Genomic DNA, 26,002 nt, shown 5'->3' with positions numbered 1-26,002 from the left:
TCCAGACCCAAAACCCTCCCTTTCCGTTCCCCACTCCCCTGCACTCATTGGCCATCCTCCAAGTCATTCTACCCCTAATCTACTCCTCCAGATCAAAGGAATTTCCCCCCTCCCATCCCATCTCCTAGGGGATATTATCTCCAGGGAAAATAAGTAGGTGAAAAGTCAAACGTCCCTTTCCAGACGCCTCCACTTCTCCTTCTTATGTCAGCACTAGAGTCAATGCAGCTTGAAGTGGTGACACCAGCTTTTTAAAAAGTCTCCAGCTAGTCCATGGTGAGTAAGTCCAACTGCAATTTTTTTCCTCCCTTGGTATTTTCGAGGGTCCCTAACAGGTTGTGACTGTGAACTATGGAGGAACTCCTTTTCAAAACCCCTTTTAAAACCATCCAGATCTGAATCGAAGGCCATATTTGCTACTCTGAGAATCTAATTTGCCTTCATTGCTGTGTGACGTTTTGCACTATAAGCCTTGGCTCAGTAAACTGGCTCAGTACAGGTAGCCAGCTAGAGCTTTCCTGACAGACCATCACTAAGCAGACCATGGTTTAGCTTCCAGCCAGCATGGGCAGTAAGAAATTCTGAGAAGGATAGTTTTAACCATCTGTGTCTCACTAGGACTTCCCCCTGGGTCTTTTTCGATTCATTGATTGGTCAATTATTTGTCCAGAGTGGTATACGGTCTCCTGCTTGAGCAAGGGGTTGAATTTAGGAGACTTTCAAGATCCTTGCTTACCTTGTTATTCTATATTCTGTGAGCCACTTAATGTATCGTACTTTTCGGAGTATAAGACACACTTTTTCCCTCCCTAAAAGAGGGTGGAAATGTTGGTACATCTTATACGCTGAGTACAGCCATTTTGGGCCTCCTGAAACCCCGCCCTGTGTGTCCCGTTTTCATCAAAAACAGGCCCATTTTTCGTAAAAACGGGGCCTGCAGAGGGTTTGGGAGGCCTGCAGAGTGCTCCTGGGGGCTGGGAAGGGCAAAAATGCAAAGCGTGGGGCGGGGGGGGGGGTTGGGTGGCCAAAAATGGGCCTGTTTTTTTGCAAAAAAAGGCATTTTTGCCCTCCCCAGTCCCCAGGAGCACTCTGCAGGCCTCCCAAACCCTCTGTGCACTGCATTTTTGTGAAAAACGGGCCCGCTTTTGGCCTCCCAAACCCCTCCACGCGTTGCGCTTTTGCCCTCCCCAGCCCCCAGGAGCACTCTGCAGGCCTCCCAAACCCTCTGTGCGTCCCGTTTTTGCGAAAAACGGGACGCCCAGAGAGTTTGGAAGGCCTCCAGAGTGCTCCTGGGGGCCGGGGAGGGCAAAAACTTTTTTTTTTCTTGTTTACCTCTTCGAAATCTTATGCGTCTTATACTCCGGTGCATCTTATAGTCCGAAAAATATGATTGCCGTTGCCCTTCCCCAATGGGGGTGTGGAAAATACAATGCTGCCTCCCGTGTTCGTTCTTTCTGCCTCAGGCACCTCCTGTTTTTTTTTTTCCCCCCCCTCTCTTAGGGACAAAAGAGATTTCGTTTCTGCTGGTGCGGCTGCTGGAGTCTCCGCAGCCTTCGGGGCGCCCATCGGAGGGACGCTTTTCAGCCTGGAAGAAGGCTCCTCCTTTTGGAACCAGGGCCTCACGTGGAAAGTGGTGAGACCAAACTCTCAGCTTGGCCCTCGTGGGTCTGGCTGGTGGGTCAGGATGCGAGACCCCTGCCGTCCCCATGTTTGTGTGTTCCCTTGAGGGCTCTCGGCAGGCCTTTTAGCTCTGAACACGGCATAGCCAGGCAGTCCTCAACCTACGACCGCAATGGAGCCCCGAAATTTTTGCAAAGCTAAGCGAGGTGGAATATTTTGTTCCTATTTTACGACATTTCTTGCCACAGTTGTTCCATGGATCTTGGCAGTTGTTTAAGTTAGTAACACCGTGGACGAGTGAAATCTGGCTTCTCCCGTGGACTTTGCTTGTCAGAAAGTCGCAAAAGGGGATCACACTGAAGTTTGAAGTTTGAAGTTTATTAGATTTCTATACCGTCCTTCTCCCGAAGGACTCAGGGCGGTGTACAGCCATATTAAAACACATAGATTTATGAAATTTAAAACCAATTAAAATCGAATATATAAAATTTGGCCCGCGAATTAAAAGACAAATACTCCCATAATAAACACCCAAAATAACACTCAAACCGTCATAAATATGAGTCAGTTGCCAAGCGTCCGAATTTTGACCACGTGGCCATGAATAGAGGCCACAACGGTTATAAGAGTGAAAAACGGTCATAAGTTTTTTTTTTTTCAGTGCTGTTGTAACCTCAAACAGTCACTAAACGAGGACTACCTGTAGGCAAGCTTTGGGACCTCGAAAATTACCCACACAGATCCTGGGAATGACCTGAATTTGTATGTCTTTTCCTTCCAGCTGTTCTGCTCCATGTCCGCCACCTTCACGCTCAACTTTTTCCGCTCCGGCATTCAGTTTGGAAGCTGGGGGTCTTTCCAGTTACCGGGGTTGCTGAATTTTGGAGAGTTCAAGGTAGGCCTTACTTGACTTTGAATCTCTTTTCCTTGATTAGAAAACCATCTGTTTTCCTAAAACCAGTGTAGAAAAATGTCCTTGGCTAATAATTTAGCCTTCTGGCAACAAGTTTCTCTCTCACCACAGGCTAACAGGTCCCTCCGTCCAGAAGATGAATAGTTGCCTGCCACATCTATTCATCTCTGCCCCCTGCCTTTTATCCCCAGAGTTAGGGTGGGGCTTCACTAGCAGCAGTGGCTCTTCTGTCCCAAGGACCGGCCCATAGATTTCCACTGCTCTCCTCTCCTCTGCCTTCTGTGCATCCGTGCATCAGGCACTGGACCCAGCTGTTCCTCCTCTTCCTCATCAGCCACCTCCAGACCTGAAGGCTATTGACTCTCCATCTGAGGGCTGACGGACGGCCCAAGCTCCGCCTCTGACTCTGTTGTGACCTCGGCTTTCTGAGTCACTAAAACAAATGAGTAGTCCCAAAAACCTCTTTTATTGCAACAGCTGTGAATTACGTTCATTCACAGCTGAGTCCCAATTAGTTGCAAAAAGTCCTTCGGGATAATCGCCAACCTTTCTCTCCCTTGACACTCTTCTAAAGACCTACTTGGCAAAGCCACACGGATTCCAGAATCAAACAGAGATGCCGACTGGGAACAGAATTAACAACGTTGCTTTCCTGCAAAGGGCCCACATGCCTTTGCTCCTCTTTTAAGCCTTATGGGCCCATCATCTCCAGCCCTTACTCCCGAGTCGTCCCTTTTGTTTTAACTGTTCGTGCCTTCTGGCAGCTCTGCGCATGCGCGCACTAGGAACAGGCTCCTCCTGTTCCTCTGCCTCTCTGCTGTCTGACTCTGGAGGCTCCGGAGTCCGCGCATCACTCCCAGACGGCCCCAGCCCCATCTCTGCCTCCAACGCGGAGCCCTTGTCCCGGCCTTCCCCAGACTTCATGTTCCTCTCCAACCTCCTCACTCCACTGCCAGCTCCGCATGGCGGACTACAACCGTCTCCCTCTCTGACAGCTCCATTCCCTCTTCCCCCTCGGAGCTCTCAGGTTGCCTTGATGCTGACCTGACTCCCACACCACCTCCTCCTCCTCTGATTCGGCTGCTGGAGGGGCCGGCGGCTGACAAGCCACAACAGCAGGTCTCCAGGCCCAGGTTAGAGAAAGCTGGATTGCGGCCATGAAACATGCACCACTTTTCTTTGTCTTGTCTCTTCCGTCTCCAGTGTCCAGAGTCTAACAAAAAATGCCACCTGTGGACCATCGTGGACTTGGGTTTCTTCATCCTGATGGGGGTCGGCGGGGGCCTCTTAGGGGCCACCTTCAACTGCATCAACAAAAGGCTGGCCAAATACCGTATGAGGAACGTGCACCCCAAACCCAAACTGGTCAGGTACCGGGACCTTTTCTGCGTTTGGAAGGTTTTTGCATGTAACATTTGCTGGAATTGGGTATGTCTAGTATAATGAAAAGAAGGATTAGGGGAGACATGATAGCAGTGTTCCAATATTTGAGGGGCTGCCCCAAAGAAGGGGGGGGGTCCACCTATTCTCCAAAGCCCCTGAGGGACAAGAAGCAACAGATGGAAACTAATCAAGGAAAGAAGCAACTTGGAACTAAGGAGAAATTTCCTGACAGTGTGAACAATTAATCAGTGGAACAGCTGGCCTCCAGAAGTTATGAATGCTCCAACACTGGAAGTTTTTAAGAAGAGACTGGACAATCACTTGTCTGAAATGGTATAGGGCCAATGATGGCGAACCTATGGATTTTCAGGTCTTCTGGGCCCACTGGAAGTCAGGAAAGAGGCTGTTTCCAGACTCCGGAGGGCCTCCAGGGGGGTGGGGAAGGCCATTTTTGCCCTCCCTAGGCTCCTAGAAAGGCTCTATAACTTGGGGAGTGTGAAAAACGGGCCTTTCGGTTCCACAGGAAATCAGCAAATGGGCCATTTCTGGCCTCCAGAGGGCTTCGGGGGGGGGGGGGGGGAGGCTGTTTTCGCCCTCCCCAGGCTCCTAGAAAGCTTCTGGAGCCTGGGGAGGGCAAAAAAACGGGCCTACTGGATCCACCGGGCCAAAGCAGGAGGGGTGCGGGGGGGCACACGAGCATGTGCGTGCGGGGACACATAGAATTATGGGTGTGGGCATGTGCGTGCGTGCATGACCCCTCTGCGCTCTCTCCGCTTTTGGCACATGATGGCGAAAAGGTTTGCCATCACTGATATAGGCTTTCCTGCCTAAGCAGGGGGTTGGAGTAGAAGACCTCCAAAGGTCCCTCCCAACTCTTATTCTGCGTAAATCAGGAGAAGGCATTTTTGACAATAGCTGTTGTTCGGGTGCCAGGGTGTGTTGGGGTGAAGAGGAAGCGGGCTATACAGGCAGTCCTCAGCTTACAACCACAATTGAGCCCCAAATTTCTGTTGTTGAGCAAAGACAGTTCGGTGAGCTTTGCCCCATTTTACGACCCTCCTTGCCACAGTCGTTAAGTGAATCCCTGCAGTCCTTACCTTGATAACACGGTTGTTAAGCGAATCTGGCTTCCTCGCGGAGTTTGCCAGTAGGTCGCCGAAGGGGATCGCTGAACAGGGCAACTGTCATAAATATGAGTCGGTTGCCTGAATTTTGATCCCGTGACGGTGGTTTGTAAGTTTAAAATGGTCATATCACATTTTTCAGCGCCATTGTAACTTTGATAGGTCATTAAACAGATGGTTGTAAGTCAAGGATGCCTGTACTTCGTTTTCTGTATACGGGGGGACCAGGGGGAAAGTGCGAGGGACACTTATTCCCATGTCGCCTTGGGCGCCACGAGGAGAAAAATCACCAGTGCATCTACACGTTCAGTACAGTTAGTCCTCGACTTACAACAGTTCATTTAGTGACCCCTCAACGTTACTACAGCACTGAAAAAAAGTGGCTTGGGACCATTTTTCACAGTTGCAACCTTTGTAGCCTCCCCCTTGATCATGCGATCGAAATTCAGACGCTCGGCAACTGGTCCCATATTTACGGCCGTCGCTGTGTCCCAAGCTCCCACGTGATTTCCCCTTTTGGCGACCTTCTGGCAAGCGAAGTCACCACGAGGAAGCCAGATTCACTTCACAACCGGGTGGCTAACTTAACAAACACAGTGATTCGCTTAACAACGGTGGCAAGAAAGGTCATAAAAACGGGGCAAAATACACTTAACAAACATATTTTTATCTTGGCTGTTCACCTGAGTCCTCCGGGAGTAGGGCGGTATACAAATATGATAAAATAATAAAAATAATAAAAATAATAAATAATCTCACTTAACAACAGAGGTTTTGGGCTCCCTTGTGGTCTTAGGTCGAGGACTACCTGCACCTCAAATCAAGGGTTTTGGGGTCCTGTTCTAACCTAGGCTCCCTTAAAAAAGCAGGAAGCAGAGTCTCGGTCCCGGCAAAACCTCTTTTATTTACACGACTGTGAATTCCTTTCATTCACAGTCAGCAAGGCCTGTCCAAACAGTCTTTTGGAGGAATACTTATCAACACAGACCTTATCTCGCTTGGCAAGCTGCCACATAACTTGTTTCCAAACGCAATACAAGGCAAAACTTGGCACAGAGTGTCTCAGAGTCACGGAACGAACAAATTGTATCCTGCAAAAGCCCCCTCCCCGTTCGCTCCTCTTTTGTTTCCTATGGGAGGGGCCGATCACCTCCAAGGTGTGGCTTTACTCCCGAGTTGACCCTGCTTTCTGAGTTGGTCTTGTCTTCTGGCAGCTCTGCGCATGCGCACACTGGGAACGGGCTCCAGCTGTTCCTCTGCCTCCCTGCTGTCTAACCTCCAATGCAGAGCCCATGTCTGAGCTTTCCCCAGCCCCCAGGACTGGCCCATGCTCCTCCCCCAACCTCCTCACTGTCCGACTCTGCTGCCAGCTCCGCTAGCAGGTCTCCTAGCTCACCTGGAGGGCGGGGCGGTGGGTATCTCAGCCTCTGTGACTTTTCACGACATCGGTGTGGGGTTCCAAACCACGCATGTTTTTCGTTGTGCTTTGCGTTGATTGCAGAGTCCTAGAGAGCCTTTTGGTGTGCTTGACAACTACGCTTGTGATATTTTTCGCTTCGATGCTCCTTGGGGAATGCCGGCCACTCTCTTCCACTGGCCACGGAGACAACAGCTCCTCCTCCTTCAGCCTGCAGGTGAGCGGAGAGCGTTTCGTGCTGACACGTCTCAAAAGATGGATGATGTGCATCTTGGGGTCACCTCTGGGTTGTTTTAAAATCCGTTTGAAACCCTTTGAAGGTCGCCCGGGAATCGATTGTAGAGCCCCCCCATCACAAACCCAATGTCCTTGGGGGTCTTTGGGGGGGGACTCCCTTTTAGAGGATAGATAGAGGAAGGGACATGGTGGCTCAGTGGCTAAGAAACTGAGCTTGTCGATCGAAAGGTCGACAGTTCAGTGGTTCGAATCCCGAGTACCCTGTAATGGGGGTGAGCTCCCGTTCCTTGTCCCAGCTTCTGCCAACCTAGCAGTTCGAAAGCAGGTAAAAAAAATGCAGGTAGAAAAATAGGGACCACCTTTGGTGGGAAGTTAAGAGCGTTCCGTGCGCCTTTGGTGTTGAGTCATGCCGGCCACATGACCACGGAGATGTCTTCGGACAGCGCTGGCTCTTCGGCTTTGAAACAGAGATGAGCACCACCCCCTAGAGTCGGGAACGACTAGCACTTATGTGCGAGGGGAACTTATACCTTTATCTTAGAGGAAGTCCTCGCCTTACGACCACGATCGAGCCCAACAATGTCTGTTGCTAAGTGAGACATTCGTTAAGTGGATTTTGCAACCTTTCTTGACAACGGTTTTATTTATTTGATTGACCTGCTCCCACATGGCGACTCACGGATATCAAAACCCTATAAAAGAAAGATAATAAAATAATAAATTAGGAAAATAATAAAATAATTGCCCACCCCTGTGACAACACACATTCATACTAGCCATTTAATAGACTCCATCTTGCTGTGGGGTCCCCAGGCCCTCTGGCAGAACTGCGTCTTCAGAGCCTTCTGAAAGAGAGTAAGAGTGAGGACTAATCTAATTTCCGGAGGGATGATGTTCCAGAGAGAGGGAGCCACCACAGAGAAGGCCCTTCTTCTGGATCCCACCAGATGGACCTCCTTAGGGGACGGAACCGGCAACATTCCTTGCCTCCCCGCTCCGATGGGTCAGGTAGATGTGACCAGCAAGAGACGGTCCCTCAGTTAACCTGGTCCCGAGCCATGAAGATCTTTAAAGGTGACAACCAGCACCTTGAATTGCACCCGGAAGCAAATCGGCAACCAATGCAGCTCCCGCAGCAGAGGTGATTCATGTGCACACCGACGTCTGCACAAAACCAGATGGGCCGCTGCATTTTGCACCAGCCAGAGCTTCCGGATGCTCTTCAGGGGCAGCCCCTTAACGGTTGTTACCATATTTTTCGGAGTATAAGATGCACCTACCTTTTTTGGTGAGGAAAAGAAGAAAAAGAAATCTCCCTCTGCCTTTGCCTCTGAGCAATTTTGCCTCTTTGCAGCAAACAGCAAACAGTCTGCTTTACTTTCATTTTCATTTTCAGCATAGCTTGATTAGCACAAGGAAAAAAAATATCTGCTCCAGCAATTTATATTTTTGCAGCAAGCAGCAAAGCCCTTCACAAATCAGCTGAGAGTCGGGAGGCCGATCCAATCAACTTGTGCTAATTAGGCTGTGCTGAAGCTGAAAGGAGCTGTTTTTTCTTGCTGTTTGCTTGCAAGGAAGCAGAGGCCAAAGGGTGGGGGCCAGTGGGTGGGCGAGGCTACATTCGATGTATAAGACGTACCTAAATTTTCATCCCCTTTTAGGGGGTGAAAAAGGTTCATTTTATGGTACAAAAAATACGGTAAGTGACTCCGTAAAGTTGTTAAGTTAGTCATACGGTTTATTTTGCTTGTCAGGAGGTCGGAAAAGGGGATCACGTGAACCCCCCCTCCCGGGACACTGCGACCGCCATAAATGTGTGAGTCAGTTGCCAAGTGTCTGAATTTTGGCCACGAATGGGTGCTAATGTCAGCGTTCCAGAAAACCCCCAACTCCAGTTAAAACCTCCGAGGCAAGCATTTCTTCCATTTATTAGAGTAGGTATACTAGCACATCTGGGAAAAACCGAATCAGAGTTCCAGGTTTCCCTTCAGTAAATCAAAACTCCCAAAACCATCCCCTCACTCATCAGTCCATCACATGCTCCAATCACCATCCGTCCCATCTCGAGACATCACTCCAACCACTCCCTCTCCAGATGCAGGATCGCCCTGACCTTGACCGAAAGGAAAAATGCTATTTTGTCTAACTACATTCCCTCTACTAAATCCCCTCTCCTACTTTCCCACACACAAGAAGGTGGCGGCATGGAAGCTTCCAGCCTAATATGGCTTCCAAAGCTGACAGGTGCAACAGTTATTAAGTGTGAAAAATCGTCGTAAGTCACTTTTTTCCAGTGCTGTTGTAACTTTGGTCCCTAAATGAATCGTTGTAAGTAAAGGACTACCTGTATTTCCACTTAGCGGGGAAATATTTATTATTATTATTATTATTATTATTATTATTATTATTATTATTATTATTATTATTATTATTATTATTATCATTTTAATTTGATTTATATGCCGCCCTTCCCCGGAGACTCAGGGTGGCTTACAATGCGTTAAGCAATAGCCTTCATACTTTTGTATATTTATACAAAGTCAGCTTATTGCCCCCACAAACTGGGTCCTCATTTCACCTACCTTAGAAAGGATGGAAGGCTGAGTCATCCTTGAGCCTGGTAAGATTTGAACCTGCAGTAATTGCAGGCAACTGTGTTAATAACAGGGTGCTTTAGACCACTGTACTACCAAGGCTTCCAAATATTGAAATTGGAACCAAAGAGACGGAAACCTCAGAACGGTCCCGAGAGAAGGTGCCATCTTAAAAGGTTGCAGCCTTTCAGGGACCTTGGGAGGTAAATTTTTAGAGATGCTTGACATGATTTTGTAACCGGGGTTAAACACAGTGCTCGTTTCTGCCAAGGATTCGTCATCGGAGGAGGTGAATTCAAGCATCAAGACATTCTTCTGTTACAATAATACTTACAATGACATGGCAACTCTGTTCTTCAACCCTCAAGAGTCGGCCATCTTGCAACTCTTTCATCAGGAGGGTGAGTCCCAGCTCTCCTCATACCGGAGCCGCGAGGAAAAGAATGGGCTATTTCCTGCGCTTTTATGCTTGCTTGCCTTCCTTGCTGGATTGGGCAGTGGCTCCAGAGGGTCTTGGTTAGAAATTTGAAGAAGTTTACTCTTGAGATGAAATTCAGGGAACTGGGGTTTTCATGGTCTCGGAATTCGTGGCTTGAGGGACGTGCATTTTTAATTAAGTAAACGAATTAAGCAAATTTACTTAAATGAATTAAGTAAATTTATTCACTTCAGGAGTCAATAAATTCTCCCAAGGTGGCCAACAGCTTCCAGGCAGTTCACACGCTTAGTGTCAGCGTCCCAGCACTGACTTATATAAGGAGAGGAGAAGCTTGAACTTTTGCCTACTTAATCCCTTTGAAGATTCTGTCTCCTCAGAGATGGGAGGAGGGAGACATTCCTGTGATCTGACGGAGAAGGGATGAGGAAAGTGGCTTGAAAGATAGCCAATGAGACGCAGAGAATTGGGGATCGGAATGGGAGGGATTGGGGGGGGCAAAGGTCAGTACTGACCGCGAAAGAGCCAGGGACAGATCGCTATGCTCAATAAAGAGAAAATTTCCTCAAAGATCGGCAGTTTGGAAATTCATTTATTTTGAGATAGCATCGAAACCTGACACTTAGGGCATCTAAAATTCTCACGTTTCACACAGGAGTGTGAAAACACGGGGAATTACGCAGGTTGTAAGTCCTCCTTCCCTGCCTCTGTGGTACTTGGCTAGCAGTTAAATTTATCCTTTCTTGGTTTCTCTGGCAGGAAAAAAGACTTTTTGTTTCCTTCTCTGCTGGCACATGCGCAGTCGCCACAGGTCAGATCTCTGTGGCATTTCTTTTGTGAGCTTCTGTTTCCCTACAATCAACGAAACAAGCTCACAAAAGAAAAAGATCTTACCTCTTGCTGTGCTGCCCGTGTTGCGATGTCCCGCCTCCCATGCATGTCCACGCATGCGCGAGCATGCAGTTTGGGCACTTGGTGTCTAAAAGGTTTGCCATCACTACCCTAGCCCGATTTTCATGCCTGTGCCTAATATAAGCCCTAACCGAAAAATAAATCCTAGTTAAGCCCCGCTCACCATCTGGTTGTATGAGGGGGGATGGCACAGGCATAAAAATCAAGCAGGGGTGAAGCTGCGCCCCGCATCTCCTTATCTTAGAACCGCCGCACCCAGCCTCCCATGCCCCCAATGCCGCGAGACTCGTCGCGCCAGTGTAGCCGCTCGCACACGCAACAACATGAACACCATCCTGCCGCAAGCAGCTGCACCAGCGCCATGAGCCACACGATGTCTAGCTGCGAGCAGCCGTAGAAGAAGTCGGGCAGCGGCACGACAGGTGTCAGGGCGTGGGAGGCCTGGCTGCGGTGGTCCTAAGGTAAGCGGGCAAGACATCCCCTGAAAATAAGACCTGCTGCTTATTTTGGGGCCAAAAAGAATTAAGACCGGATCTTATTTTTGGGGAAACATCCAAACATCCATACGATTTATTGGCCGCCCATCTTACTATAGGGCAGCGATGGCTAACCTTTTTGCCATCGCGTGCCAAAAGCGGGGGAAATATGGGGGGGGTCACATGCGTGTGTGCCCACACCCATAATTATATATACCCTACCCCCCACGCATGCGCGTGAAACCCCCCCTCGGTGCTCCCCCCGCTTTGGGCATGCGATGGCACGGTGTGCCTGGTAGGCCCGTTTTTTGCTCTCCCCAGGCTCCAGAGCCTCCCTAGGAGCCTGGGGAGGGCAAAAACAGCCTTTCCCATCCTCCCGGAGGCCTTCAGAGGCTGGAAATGGCCTGTTTCCCTACTTCTGGTGGGTCCAGAAGGCCCGAAAATCAGCTGGCCAGCCCGCACATGTGCGTCAGACCTGAGCTCACGTGCCCACCGATATGGGTCCATGTGCCACCTGTGGCATGCGTGCCATAGGTTCGCCATCACGGCTATAGGGTAACTCTGGGCAGCTTACAGTTACATAAAGTTAAAATCAGACATTAAAACCAAAGACATCTGGGGAGGGCGGGGGAGGAGTGGGGGGCGGAGATGGGATCTATTAGTACTCAGTCCTCTCCATTGCGCTGATCCCCCCCCCAACTGGGCCCCCAAAGTGACTGACACAGCCATGTCTTTAGACCTGTATGAAAAGATAGGACAGGCCAACCTCACATCAGCGGTGTGGGGGAGAGGGGCTAGGTGTTCCAGAAGGCAGGAGCCACAGCAGAGAAAGGTCCTCCTCCTGGACCCGGCCAGCCAGAATAATCGGGCTGACAGGACCCCTAGCAGGCCTCCTGGTGGTACGGTCCAACCCCAGTGGGGAGAGACGGTCCCTCCATGCTTAGGAGGTGCTGGATGGACTTGGCTTTTGTCTTCAGCTGCTCCTCAACTCCCTTTCCTGTTTCTCTTCCTGTTTTCCAGGTACTTTCAGCCCTGTCACCCTCTCTCTCTTTTTCCTTCTCTACTTCTTGCTCTCCTGCTGGACTTACGGGATTTCTGTGCCCAGCGGCCTTTTTGTCCCATCGCTGCTCTGCGGGGCCTCTTACGGACGCCTGGTGGCCAACCTCCTGGAAAGGTGCCCTCTTCAGCTTTCGTGGGTTTGCTTTTCCCCCGGGCAGAGCCTTAGCCCTCGCTCCCCTTTGGCTCCGAAGACCTCCTCGTAACGCTCTTCCTTCCTCCCTCCCTCCTTCTCTCCCAGCTACATTGGCCTGGATCACGTCTACTCCGGCACCTTTGCGTTGATCGGAGCGGCCGCCTTCCTGGGCGGGGTAGTCCGCATGACAATCAGCCTCACCGTAATCCTGATCGAGTCCACCAACGAGATCACGTACGGGTTGCCCATCATGATCACCCTGATGGTGAGTCGGGGGCCTGGAAAGTCCTCCCGGATGTTGGGGATGGTGACAAGTCAGCATCGTCAACATTTCCCCGAAAATAAGACCCTCTCATATGTATAATAGACACCAGGTCTTATTCTTAATAAGCGGGGGGCAGTGGTGAAATCTAAAATTTGTTACTACCGGTTCTGTGGGCGTGGCTTGGGGGGGGTAATGTGACTGGGTGGGCGTGGGCCCCCCCCAAATTTTTTTACTTTTAAAACCATTTTTTCTACAACCTCTTCGGTGAAGAGGTTGTAAAAAAAATGCTTTCAAAAGGCTCTGACAATCCCAGCTGAGTTGCCTGATCGGCAGAGCATTTTTTAAAAAGCCAACGTAGTCCAACGGCTTGAGGACATAGACTTGCAATATCTAAGAGCTAGAGCTAATAAAACCTGCTCCCCTCTGATCTTCAGCCAATTTAACAATTACGGACTAAGGGTGGCCTCATATTTTTACACTTTAACCGTCCCTAAGTATAGAAGAGTCTTCTCCCTTGCTCGTTTCAACATCTTGCCCTCAGCATTGTTGGACGGACAATTTAAGAGGCTCCTGATAAGTGAGTGATTATGCCCCTGTGATAGAGCTGAGGTCGAAATTGTGGAGCATGTTCTTTTATTGATTGATTGATTGATTGATTTTCTATACTGCCCTATGTATAACGCAGGCAGGACTAAATTACTGTCTCTCTTAGAAACAGATCTCTCTGGATCCAATGCTAGTAATTTGACCTTACATTGTATAGAAGATGGCTCCCCCTCACACATTACTTTTCAGGTTTCTAAATTTTTTTTAAGCGCTGTAACTATTAGAGGAGAACGATGCAATTCCTCTCAGCCAAGGCTTCTGGTAGCCAGCTGTTTATGATTTCCCCACGTTCTTTTGCAATTATATTTGTATTTTGGTCTGTGACCGTAAATAAAAGTTGTTATTATTATTATAAAGCACATGCACAAAAGGCCCCGTGCGTGCACCCATATTTTTGGTGTGCGGGGAACCAGTGGTAAAATTATGTGAAACTCCACCTCTGGAAAGAACCAACTCTTGCCTGTCCCCCTTCTGTTTGCAGGTGGCCAAGTGGACAGGTGACCTCTTCAACAAAGGGATTTACGACATCTACGTGGCCTTGCGTGCGGTCCCTCTGCTGGAGTGGGAAGTCAAAGCAGAGATGGACAAGTAATGTCGGCCGATCTTAAGGCTGGGAATATCTGCCAGATTTATTTATTTATTTATTTATTTATTTATTCATTCATTCATTCATTCATTCATTCATTCATTCATTCATTCATTCATTCATTTATTTATTTATTTATTTATTTATTTATTATTTATTTATTTTGTATACCGCCCTTCTCCCAGAGGGGACTCAGGGTGGTGAACAGCCAAAATTAAAAAACATACAAATACAAAAGTTAAGATAATTAAAAAAAGAATTAAATCATTAGCTTCCCAATTTAAAACCCCCAAATCCATAAAATTTAAAATCCCAATTAAAAACCATTTAGGCTAGGCCGAACAACAAACTTGTTGTTTCCCTTTTTAGTTCAATCTAAAGTGGCATTCGAGCAGCCCCGATTTTCTAATTATCTTTATTCTCATTTCAATTTCTTATTCAGTTAATATTTATTTTTATTTCATCATTTGTGTACGTTTTTATAATATCTCACTTTTTTTCCCCTTTTACCCCCCCCCATTTCTCCTTTTACTTGGCATCATCTGAGTATCTATTTTTTTAATTGTTTTCTCCCATCTGTTCTGTATCTATTTTATCTCTATACCCTTATTCATTTTTCCTTTCTAACCAATCATAAAATTTTTCCCATGTCTTGAAATACATCGACTCCTCTTTCTCTTTTATTCTCAATGTTAATCTATTCATTTCTGCACATTCTAAAATTTTCTTTATAATTTCTCCTTCCAACGGGATTTTCTCTGCTTTCCAATTTTATGCAAATACAATTCTAGCCGCTGTTATTATATGAATAATCAAATATGTATCTTCTTTACTGTAATTCTCTGATAAAATTCCCAATAAGAGTATCTCTGGTTTTAACTCTATGTTGCTGCAACATTCCCTCTAACCATATTTGTATTTTCACCCAATAATGTTTTGCTTCTTTACACAACTACCACCACATATGATAATATGATCCTGGCAACTAGTAACATTTCCAACACTTAGCTGATTTATCTTTAAACATCTTAGCTAATCTTTCTGATGGCATATGCCATCTATAAAACATCTTATAGAAATTTTCTTTATAAGCTGTTGCCATTGTTAATTTATAGTTTCTTTCCCAAAGTTGTTGCCATTTGTCCAATTCTATGGTGTATCCAAAATTCTTTGCCCATGCTATCATTGTTTCTTTTACTTCTTCATCCTCTAGTCCAGGGGTGGGCAATTGTGGCCCTTTTACAACCTCTGGACTTCAACTCCCAAAATTCCTGAGACAGCCAAGCTGTCTCAGGAATTCTGGGGGTTGAAGTCCAGAGGTTGTAAAAGGGCCACAGTTGCACAGTTGCTCTAGTCTAATATGCAAAAAATAATTATATCATTTCTTAATCATTTTCTCATCTGTTCCTGTCAATATTTCATCCAGTTCTGATTTCCCTAAATTAAAGCCATATTGTCTACGACTCAAACTTGCCTGGCTATTTCCAAAGCTCGCTTGCTTTTGATTTCACCCCAACTTTTCTGTCGCCCAAAGGCTCAGAGCGAGTGACATCATGGAGCCCAACCTGATGTACGTCTACCCACACACCCGGATCCAGTCCCTGGTCAGCATTCTCCGCACCACGGTCCATCATGCCTTCCCGGTGGTGACCGAGAACCGGGCCTACGAGAAAGAATTTATGAAGTGGGACCAGCTTATCAGCAACAATATTAAATTCAAGGTGAGCATTTTGATCGGTGACTTCCTTGTTCCTCTGGAGGAGGAACCGCGGCAAATAATGATTATCGACTCCGTTGCTCAGCTTTCAGCAAATCGGTCTCTTTAGTTTTATGCTTTGTGTGTATTAGTATGCACTGACATTGTGAGCTTAGGAGACGTAACTGGAGCAGGGGTGTCAAACTCGATTTCACTGAGGGCCATATCAGGGTTGTGTTTTCATGGCCAGCTCAACGGTACTCGTGTTCTGGGGGTACCTGTGGTGGCCAAGTGCTAAGGCAGGACTTCCCTCAGACCCTCCCTCCCTCTCATTATATCCTTCCTTCCTTCCTTCCTTCCTTTCTTCTCTTCTCTTGTCTTCTCTTCTCTTCTCTTTTTCCTTCCCTCTTCATTCTCCTTCCTTCTTCCCTCCCCTCTTTCCTTCTTTTTCCTGCCTTCTTCCCATCTTCCCATCTTTGTGTTTCCTCTGTCCCTTTCTCCTTTCCTGTCCCTTCTTCCATGCTCAAAGGCAAAAGGGGAAACATTTCTCCTTTTGTTTTGTTTTGCTTTTAGTTTGTTTTGCTAGCCCTTTGACAGTGAAAACGGAGCCCGGGGGGGGTGCAAGCGGCCCCTCCCTCCCCATTTTGGCCATGACAGCCTCTTGAAGCCCTCTGCCAGCAAAAACAGAGCTGGGGGGGGGGGACTGCTGGCAGAGGCACCACAGGCTGGTCCCTTGCTGTTGGCAGGGCAGCTCTGCGGGCCAGATCTAAGCGCCCAGCGGGCCGAATCCAGCCTCCAGGCCTTGAGTTTGATAGCCCACCTTTCAGAGGGATGTCCCAGTTCTGAAGAATTTGCTCAAGTCAGTCATGCATGAATGTTGCCTGTTTAACATCAGTTGAAAGAGGATTTCAGCAGCGGCTTGCTTAAATTGAGATTCCAAGCCTGGAAAGTTAAGTATTCTGTTCTGACGGGATATCAGATCTACAGGCTCAACTGAGAAATTGGAGGAAAAAAAAATCTCTAGAAAAATCTAGTAGTAAACCCCTCTGTGCTGTTTGCAGACTGGTTGTGCCAGTCAATATGGAGTCGTTTTTTAAATCTTTTTTTAGACTTAATGGGAATTAAAATGGCCGCAGTGTGTTTAGAATAGACCAGTGGTGGGTTCCTCCCGGTTCGGCCGAGCCGGTAGCGGTGACGATATGACGTCACCGAACTGGTTCTCTTTGTTCGGGAGCTGGGCCCTCCCCTCCCCCCGCGTTATTCTTACCTTTTATTTGGCCCCGCCCCCAATCTATTCGCTGCCTCCGAGTCCCAGCTGATCGGCTGGAAGGAAAAAAACTGTTTAAACTCTTGCCGCGGGGCTTCAAAGGGCCGCCCTACAGCTGATCAGTGTTAAAAGGCAGTGTGGTGGTAGACCAGTACACTCGAAAAACAAATGAGTAGACCGGTACAGCTCTGCAAGCAGTTAAAAGCCTGGTAGACCAGTACTTCTGCTAAATCCTAAAGAATTGTCACATGGCCATCAAGCCACGCCCACAAAATAAGCCACGCCCACAGAACCAGTAGTAAAAAAATTTAGAACCCACCCCTGGAATAGACAGGTGAATCTTGTTCTTGATTCTGAGGGGCTGACTCGCATGAAACAATCCTGGATGTTCCCCCCCCCTCCCGAAATGATCCTTGGGTAAACGGCGTCCCGCTTTCCCTGTTTCAGAAATCCAGCATCCTCACTCGGGCGGCCGAGCAGCGCAAACGTAGCCAGTCCATGAAGTCGTATCCCTCCAGCGAGTTGAGAAATGTGTGCGATGACCACAACGCGGCTGAGGAGCCTCCGGAGACGGAGGACATGCTGCAGCAGATGTTGGAGCGGAAGTGAGTGTGGGGAAGGGGGGTGCTTTGCGTCATGAGGTGCGCAAACCCTTGGCTGCCTGGGTGGAGAGGCCACCGCATCCAGCAGGATTAGTAGATCCCTTCTTATATATCAAAAGAGTTTGGCACTTAAAGACCAGCTGATTTTTGATTTTCATGGATCCTTATTTGCTTAAGCTGCTTTAAAGCTCTTCCTTGACTGTGTAAGGAAGAAATGTGGACATGTCTCAGAAACTGATAAACGCAATCCATCCCATCCTTCCCGTTCCTTCCATCACATCCATCCATCCATCCCACCTCCCCTCCCTTCCATCACTTTATTCCTTCTATCCATCCATCCCACCTCCCCTTCCTTCCATTACTTCCCTCCATCCCACCTCCCCTCAATCATATCTCTGCTTCCTTCCCTCCCTCCCTTCCTTCCATCCCATCTCCTCCTCCTTCCATCATATCCGTCCCACCTCCCATCACATCACTTCCTTCCTTTCTTCATTCCATCCATCCATCCATCCATCCATCCCATCCCATCCTTCCCCTTCCTTCCATCACATCCATCCATCCCACCTCTCCTTCCATCACATCACTTCCTTCCTTTCTTCATTCTTTCTATCCATCCATCCCATCCTTCCCCTTCCTTCCATCACATCCATCCTTCCATCCCACCTCCCATTCCATCACATCTCTGCTTCCCTCCCTTCCTTCCATTCCATCTCCTCTTCCTTCCATCATATCATCCCACCTCCCCTTCCATCACATCACATCACTTCCTTCCTTTCTTCATTCTTTCTATCCATCCATCCCACCTCCCCTCAATTACATCTGTCCCTCCCTTCCTTCCTTCCATCCCATCTTCCTTCCATCATATCCATCCCACCTCCCCTCAATCACATCTCTCCCTCCCTCCCTTCCTCCCTCCCTTCCATCCCATCTCCTCTTCCTTCCATCATATCCATCCCATCTCCCCTTCCTTCAATTATATCCCTTCCTTCAGTCCTTCCATTATATCATCCATCCATCCACCAATTACATCCATCCATCCCACTTCCCCTTCCATCATATCTCTACCTATCTTCCTTCCATCCATCCATCCATCCAACCTCCCCTTCCTTCAATCCTTCCATTACATCATCCATCCATCCATAACAAAGCTGTATGGTTCCTTCTAGATACACTCCGTATCCCAATCTGTATCCAGACCAGTCCCCCAGTGAGGAGTGGACGATGGAGGAACGCTTCCGGCCTCTGACTTTCCACGGCCTGATCCTGCGCTCACAGCTGGTCACTTTACTTGTCCGAGGAGTCTGCTACGCAGAGAATCAATCAGTGAGTTCCGACAAAGAAGTGACCGGGTTGTCTAAATAGATGATAATCCAGCAGATTTTTCTGGGAGAGGAGAGATTCTTGCTTTAATGCCCCAATTGGGTGTGTTTTTTTTCCCAAGCAGAAACCTTCTTAGGATGTTTTTTTAGTGCGTTAGAAAAGTGGTGTCTCTATTTCTTCTTGTTTCGTCCCTTCTTAGAGTGCCAACCAGCCTCGTCTCTCGTATGCAGATATGTCAGAAGATTACCCACGCTATCCGGACATCCATGACTTAGATCTCACACTACTGAATCCACGCATGATTGTGGTAAGGCCTTCTCCTTGCAGTTGTGCGGTTTCTACCTTGTTTCCTAGAAAAGGCACTTCCGCAAATCTTGGACTGTTTCTAGACTCTTTTCCATACCTCTGTGTTTGTTTTTGGAGGTTACCTATCCAGAACCGGCTACAGAGGACAAATGGTTAGAGACTTATAATGCAGACTTTGGGGGCATTTTGTTCACCTAAATAAATTCCTCTATGAACGTCACAGTCTTTTGAAAAAATAAAGGGAAAATAAGAGAGGAAAAGGTGTAGGGAAAAGGAGAAAAGAAAAAGAAAAGCATGTTCATTTCTCTTCGCATTTCTAAATTTTATATTTTGATAAACTACCATATTTTTTGGACTATTAAGACACACTTTTTTGTCTCCCAAAATGGGGCAAAAATGTCTGTGGGTCTTATAGACTGAATATTGCTGAAGCCCCACCCACTCACTAGCCATTTTTTTGGCCTCCGCATGCCCTGTTTTCAGACCTTTTTTTCCTGCCTTTTTCAGGCCTCTCTTGGCCCATTTTTGAGTCTTTTTTGGGCCTGTTTACAAAGCTTTTTTGGCCTGTTTTGAGGCTTTTTTTTGGCCCGTTTTTTCGGAAAAAACAGGCAAAAAAGCCTTGGAAAACAGGCTGAAAAAAGCCTCAAAAACAGCACAAAAAAAACCTCAAAAACGGTACCAAAAAGCCTAAAAAATAGGCCAAAAAAGCCTTGAAAACAGGCCAAAAAGCCTCAAAAACGGCCCCCCAAAAGCCTCAAAAAAGGGCCAAAAAAGCCCCAAAAATGAGCCAAAAAAGCCTCGAAAACGACCCCCCAAAAGCCTCGAAAACGGGCCGAAAAAAGCTGCAAAAATGGACCAAAAAAAGCCTCGAAAATGTGCTGGAAAAAGCCTCGGAAACAGTCCCCCCCCCCAAAAAAAATGGAAAAGGCCCAAAAAAAGGAGGGCCAAAAACTTTTTTTTGTTTTCCGCCTCTAAATCTAGGTGCGCCTTTTAGTCCGAAAAATACGGTAATAAAAATTTGAACTGAAAGTCGAGCTTTTTTTCTTCCCAACAGGACGTCACGCCTTACATGAACCCTTCTCCCTTCACCATCTCGCCTAATGCTCACATTTCCCAAGTCTTCAACCTCTTCCGGACGATGGGGCTGAGGCACTTGCCGGTGGTGAATGCCGTCGGGGAGGTGAGTCTGTCTGCGGGATCTTTGGAGAAAACTTTCCTCGTTTCTGATCCGATTTGTAATTTGCAGTTGCTTAAAAGTTGAGCCAAGGTGAAAAGTTGAGGTTTCACCACTAGATGTCGCTGCAGGCCCACAAATGGCACTGAAGCTCTCAGATGACCTAGGAAGAAATATCATCGGCTTGTGGGTCTGTTCCTGAAACCACTTGTTGAACTTGCTGCAAAGGCAACTTTAGAGCAGGAGGGTCCAACCTTGGCAATTTTCAGGGTCGTGGATTTCAACTCCCCGAATTCCCCAGCCAAGTTGAAGCCCAAATGCCTTAAAGTCTCCACCCCTGCTTTAGAGTCTTTACTCAGAAGGGGAAATTAGTGTTAGGCTAATTCTAAGATGGGAGGAACATTGCTGGACGGCAGAATTCGCTTCCCTTCCAGCTCTGCTTTCAGTTTGAGGGAAGATCATGCTTTGAAATTTCAAAATAAGTTTTTTTTTGGAAGGAGAAGAGTATTGGGATGGGGTTTTCCTGCTGGGAATGTGGGTTTCTTGCACCGATTTCATGGGTTCAGCTTCCCTTGTCCCATTCCTGAGGGCAGTGCTTCTGAAACAGGATTACGATTTCCTTGTAAAGCCGAATTCAGACAAACCACCTGCCCACTAATTTAGGGAAAGGTTGCTGGGAAAGGAATACTCTCCAAAGCTGCAGAGGCAGGGGTTCTGGTTCACCAAACCGGTAGTTACAAGGACTGGCTCTCCCCATCCAACCCCTCCCAGGAGTCTCCATGCGGCCCGTTTTGGATGCAGTGTAAGTGCAGGGCCTGCGCGGAGGCTCTGGGAGGGCGAAAAATGGGCCTCCTGGAAGTCTGGAAGCGGGCCCGTTTCCGGCCTCTGGTGCCCGGGGGAGGCCGTTTTCGCCCTCCTGGAGGCTCAAGGAAAGCCTCCGGAGCCTAGGGAGGGCAAAACCGCCCCCCTACCCCCCACCGTGGTGCAGGAGGCCGAGTAGGCCACACCCACCCAGCAATCGGGCAGCAAACCGGTTGCTAAAATGTTACAATCGCACCCCTGTGCAGAGGGAGCACCATTCAGGGTGAGACAGAGTGAAACCAGAATGCAATGCTGGAAAGACGTCCCTAGCCCGATTCAGAAAAGCCGACCCCTCTGGCGATTCTGCTGTTGTTGGTTTTTTTTGCTTTCATGCTTGACAAATTCACTTGCTTTTTTTCCCTCTCTCTCTCTCCTCCCCCTCCCCCCCTTCCAGATTGTGGGCATTATTACTCGACACAACTTGACCCACGAATTCCTCCAGGCCAGGCTGCGCCAGCATTACCACACCATCTAAACCTCGTCTCCCGCCTTTTCCACCTCCTGAGACCCCCTCTCTTCCTCCTCCTCCTCCTCCTAGGGATTCCTGGGCCCACCGTGTGCACTTTAGTCAACAAAACGAGCCCGTCGTCGTTGCCCCTCTTTCGGAGCCGTAAAAACTGTACATCCTTCAGGCTAGGAGGGGGAAAAAAGCATAATACGTGGGGAAATCTGGAGAGCTGGCTGTCGTCTTCTTGTTCTAGCAGCCACGCGCTTCTCCATGGATTGCGGGTCAAACCATCCCAGTGCTTCGTCGCTCAACCCTGCAGACACCTGAAAGGATTATATCTCTACCTTATTCCAGAGAGAGAGAGAGAAAATGTCATTTTTTTTCCTCTTTACCTTGCTGAAATTTTTGCAAATCTTGCAGACTTCCCTCTTTTGGGCCGATTGGGACACCGTTATCTTCACTTCAAACTTTAGCCACCTGCTTTTCGGTTTAATTAAGGTTATCCATCTTAATTGGAACGGGACAACAACAACGATTTTCTGAATGGGGCTTTTAACTTTCTGCTCTTCGCACCTCTCTCCATCTTTCACTTTCGTTGACGTCTTTCTGAGATCAACCCCCACCGGGCGTCAAGGATGTCTCCCGCTTTGGGGAGGTGGGGGAGAGATTCAGATCGAGTCCTCGGTTCTCCGGATCCTCCCTTGGGATCCCCTCCAAAACTTTGCAAGAGTGAGGAATCCAGAGTGGTTGGACTTTTAAAGCATCGGAGCTGCTGTCGCTAGAACGGGGGAGCTGTTGAACCCCGGATTTCGAGCACGTTCGCCTCCTTTGGGTGCCGAGCTTCAAACTGAGCCTCCCCCTCTTTTTTTTTTTTTAAAAAAATCTGACGCAGAGCCAGTTCGTTGTTAAGTGATTCTCAATGTGCAGAAGGGAACCAAGATTTTTTTGCGGGGCGGGGCGGAATATATTGTCTGGCGGGACCAAACCGTGATGTTCTCTCTTCAATTTTGCATGCTGTTTTCCAGCTTCTCTCTCTCCCCTCCACTACTTTCCTCATCCTGTCCAGTGTTTCCTTTCTTGCCATCTGACAATTGCCCCCCCACCCCTTCCTCTGTTTTTGGCTGGGAAGGACTGTTCTCTCCCAATTCTCCGAAATCCCGAGAGCCTTGCGTGCAAGGGCGACCTGCAGAGATGTCCCCAAATAACTTCTCCTCTCCTCTCGGGGTACATAGTTGGTAACCAACACCTTTGTTCTCTGCGGGTGGTAGAAGTTTCCCTTGCCCTGGCATGACCCTCCTGGCACTCCTTCTCCCTCCCCCCCCCCCGGTTTGTTTGTTACCTTCAACAAATCTGGTTTTTGCTGTAAAGGGCTGTAATTTCCAACCAGGGTGGGGGGGTTGCGGGGTGGCAGGCAAGGGAGGACACCTTTAATAGTTACGAGGGATACCCAGGTAGGACCGGAATGGATCTCGGATGGGGGGGGGGGGGCGCGGAATGTTTGCAGCGGCTGCATTCAAGAGCTTTTCCATCCTGCCGCCGGCTGGCTCACACAAAGCCTTGAGCCGGCTGTGACCGGCTGAGTCCTTTCTAACAAGCCTCATCTCACTGGCTCTTGTGATTCCGGCAGACTCCTGTCTTTGTAGCTTGGTGTGTGTGTGTGTGTTTAACCTTTGCATAAATCTCTTTTTCAAGGGAAAGCAGAAATTGAGGCATGGAAGAGAGCTGATACAGCCTTGATAAAGCACAGTCGTCGATGTTTTGGAAGGAAGAGGGGACCTGGGCCCAGCTCTTTTCATTCTTCCTTCCCCCCCTCTGGTTAGACGACTTAATCCATGCAGCTGCCCCCCCACCCCATTCCCTCAGTTCTCCGCTAAAGAAGAGGAGCACCCATGTTGTGGGGGGGGAGTGGGGGGGCTCATTCACTCAAAATTTGGTCAAATCCTCTCCAATTTCCCAGCGGGGCAGGAGCCGCAGCTGGTTGCAATCTGGAACTGCCGGATTTTGTAAAGGGTTGACCAAACGTAACGATTCCTTGCTTATTTTTTGCCCGCCGATGCAATCCGGCAGCAAAATAATTCGATTTTCTTAGACTTAGACTACAAATTTTTTTTTTTTTTTTGCACAGGCGAAATTTTGGATGTGCTCCGATGCTAATTTAAGTCTCCCATCCAGTGTGTTTGTGTGTGTGTGTGTGTGTGTTTTCTCCTTCCACTTTCCAGTAATAAGATTTATCTCTAACCTATTTTGGAGAGACGCGGTCTGGGCGCCGAGCGGAAGTCCAATTTTTGAATACCGGTTTTGTCTACTCAAGACAGGAATGCTTTTGCAAGGTTTTTTTTTTTTTTTTTTTTTGGTTCACCTCTCCAGAATACTCAGTTTTATCTTTTTCCCCCCTCCCCCCTTCCTAATGTTTCTTTGCTCCATTCTCAACCCAAGCGAGATTGCACCTCCTCCTTTGCCCCCTCCTGCTCTTGACCTTAAAATATATATATATATATAAGTCATTTTCCTTTTCCAAGGTGTTACCTTCCCCTGCCCTCTTTATAACCATTTCTGGTTCGAACAGGTCCTGTTAGCGACTCTCCGTGGGCCTGTCTTACACGGCATCAGCCCGTCCAACGTTCCTTTTGCAACTTGAATTTTCACAAGACCAAAATTATCCTGTCTGGGGTTTTCTTTTCTTTTTTTTACTTTGTTGTCCTGGGCCAACGGGCATTTTTATTCTAAAGCGCGGGCTATAAACGACTATTTTATCTGCATCTCCGTGTGTTTGTGAAACAGACCAATATTTTTATTTTCCCAGGAAGCTAAAGTTGTTTTGTTCTTTGGGAATTCCAGAATTCACAAGAGAGAATAAGAGAGTGAGAGAGAGAGAGAGAGAAAGGAAAACAAAAATAATTTATTCGATATCTACTTCAATGCTTTAAAAGTGGATGAGGGGAAAAAAATCCCAAGCTAATATTTTTGGGGCAGTTTTGTATGATTGCTGGCCAGTTATAACTTCCTTTCTCATTTCTAGAAGCTTGAAAATATTAGAGCGTAAAAAAAAACTTGGATTCTCAGCTGGGTTCATCTGTATACCCAATAATTTTTATTATTTTTTTTAACTTTGATTTATAGGCCGCCCTTCTCCGGAGACTCAGGGCGGCTTACAATTTGCTAAGCAATTGACATCTTAATAGGCTGGGAATAATAATATTTTTTCATTTAAAACATGTAAAGGTAGCCCTAGAAATTCAGGCGACCCTACAGTCCATTGTCAAAAGTGGGTGCCCCGTTGGTTAGCAGGTTCTCGCTTCATCATCCAGAATGACCACTGTCTCTTTTCTCCCAGGTGTTGAAATGTGTGCGTGTTGTTACTGTGTGCATTATAATCAAAAGATTTAAAGATTCCAATTACGCGGTTAACACCTTTCAGGTTTGTAAAGAGATGCGGGAGGGCTTCTCTGTCTTATGAGTCACGGCTTAAAAATCATAGAATTGATTGAAGGGACAGCGATTCCCGTAAAATGACACTAATCGCTCCTGCGTTCCACGAATTGTGTTGAGAATTGTCTTCTGTCTTACAGTAATGAAGAGGTTTTTCTCGCCTTCCCCAGAAAACTCTTTATTTATTTAACATTCGCACGCCAAATTTGGCTAGACCCACTTCCGTTCCGGATCGATAGGCCCCTCAGAATTCATGTCTTGGGATTTTCATGGATGCTGGGAGAGTCTTGGAATTCTCATTATTTCTGGTCTCTCGTCCCTTCAACAGTATTAATATCCATTCCAGAGGGAGAAGCACACACAGGGCATTTCTTTGGTTTCTAAGCTCTTATAAATATCTTGATTTCCAATTGCACTGTCCCTCGTCAATGTGATCCGAATCTCGGGGGGAACGAATTTTGTGTGCATAACATTTTTGTTTTTAATAATGTTTCAAAACATTCCCGGGCAGAGAATGTGCTAGATATATATATTTTTTAATTTTGGTTTGAGCACTTGTATTCTATAACCATGGTCCTTCTCTTAAAAAAAAAAAAAAAACACAATAAAATTCCTCCTTTATGTCTTTGGGGTCCCGTCCCCACCCCGATCTCTGTCATTGTGACTCTTTATCGCCGTTCTTGATTTATTTTTCCCCCAGCGTTTAAGCTTTGTCGCATTTTTATTTTATTTGATATTCAGAAACCAGCATTCTCATCCCCAGAGACATTTTAACAGCTTATTGGAATGTTTAAAAAAAAAAAATGGCGTTATAACCAATTCTCTTTTCGTCTCCATGATATGATATTCAAAGGTAGAGTGCTTCCGAACATGCAGGCTCGCTTCAACTGTCTCCCAGTCTGCTTTGCAGGTGCATTGGACTTCAGTTCCCATGTACCGTATTTTTCGCTCCGTAAGACGCACCTAATGTTTAGAGGAGGAAAACGGGGGAAAAAATATCAGGCGGAGCCTGAGAGGACCACAGATAGGTGTCCTCTCATGTGCCAGCTCGGCCTATTGACTCATTCACACTCAGCAAAGTCTTTCAAGGGAGAATTTACAGTCACAGACTTTATATGGCTTGGAGAGCTGCCAAGCC

General features: G+C 47.5%; 1 protein-coding gene across 1 annotated transcript in view; it reads left to right on the top strand.

The window, feature by feature from the left end:
- CLCN6 (Cl-/H+ antiporter 6) overlaps positions 1-25,513 on the top strand; it is a 39,856-nt gene extending 14,343 nt beyond the window's left edge. Inside the window, exons 10-23 of the mRNA XM_034407752.3 lie at positions 1,501-1,633; positions 2,402-2,515; positions 3,737-3,903; positions 6,542-6,674; positions 9,560-9,689; positions 12,133-12,286; positions 12,410-12,569; positions 13,657-13,763; positions 15,296-15,482; positions 17,172-17,329; positions 18,493-18,649; positions 18,846-18,953; positions 20,007-20,132; positions 21,382-25,513. Of these exons, the coding sequence (XP_034263643.1) occupies positions 1,501-1,633; positions 2,402-2,515; positions 3,737-3,903; positions 6,542-6,674; positions 9,560-9,689; positions 12,133-12,286; positions 12,410-12,569; positions 13,657-13,763; positions 15,296-15,482; positions 17,172-17,329; positions 18,493-18,649; positions 18,846-18,953; positions 20,007-20,132; positions 21,382-21,462 (1,915 nt within the window). The 3' untranslated portion in view covers positions 21,463-25,513. The remainder of the gene's footprint in view (positions 1-1,500; positions 1,634-2,401; positions 2,516-3,736; positions 3,904-6,541; positions 6,675-9,559; positions 9,690-12,132; positions 12,287-12,409; positions 12,570-13,656; positions 13,764-15,295; positions 15,483-17,171; positions 17,330-18,492; positions 18,650-18,845; positions 18,954-20,006; positions 20,133-21,381) is intronic.
- Positions 25,514-26,002: the final 489 nt, after the last annotated feature.

This window comes from Pantherophis guttatus, chromosome 15, assembly GCF_059756535.1.
Source record: "Pantherophis guttatus breed Tessera chromosome 15, ASM5975653v1, whole genome shotgun sequence".
NCBI lineage: Eukaryota > Metazoa > Chordata > Lepidosauria > Squamata > Colubridae > Pantherophis > Pantherophis guttatus.
Note: the sequence above shows the minus strand (reverse complement) of the source record. Positions and strands in the feature narration are given on the sequence as shown.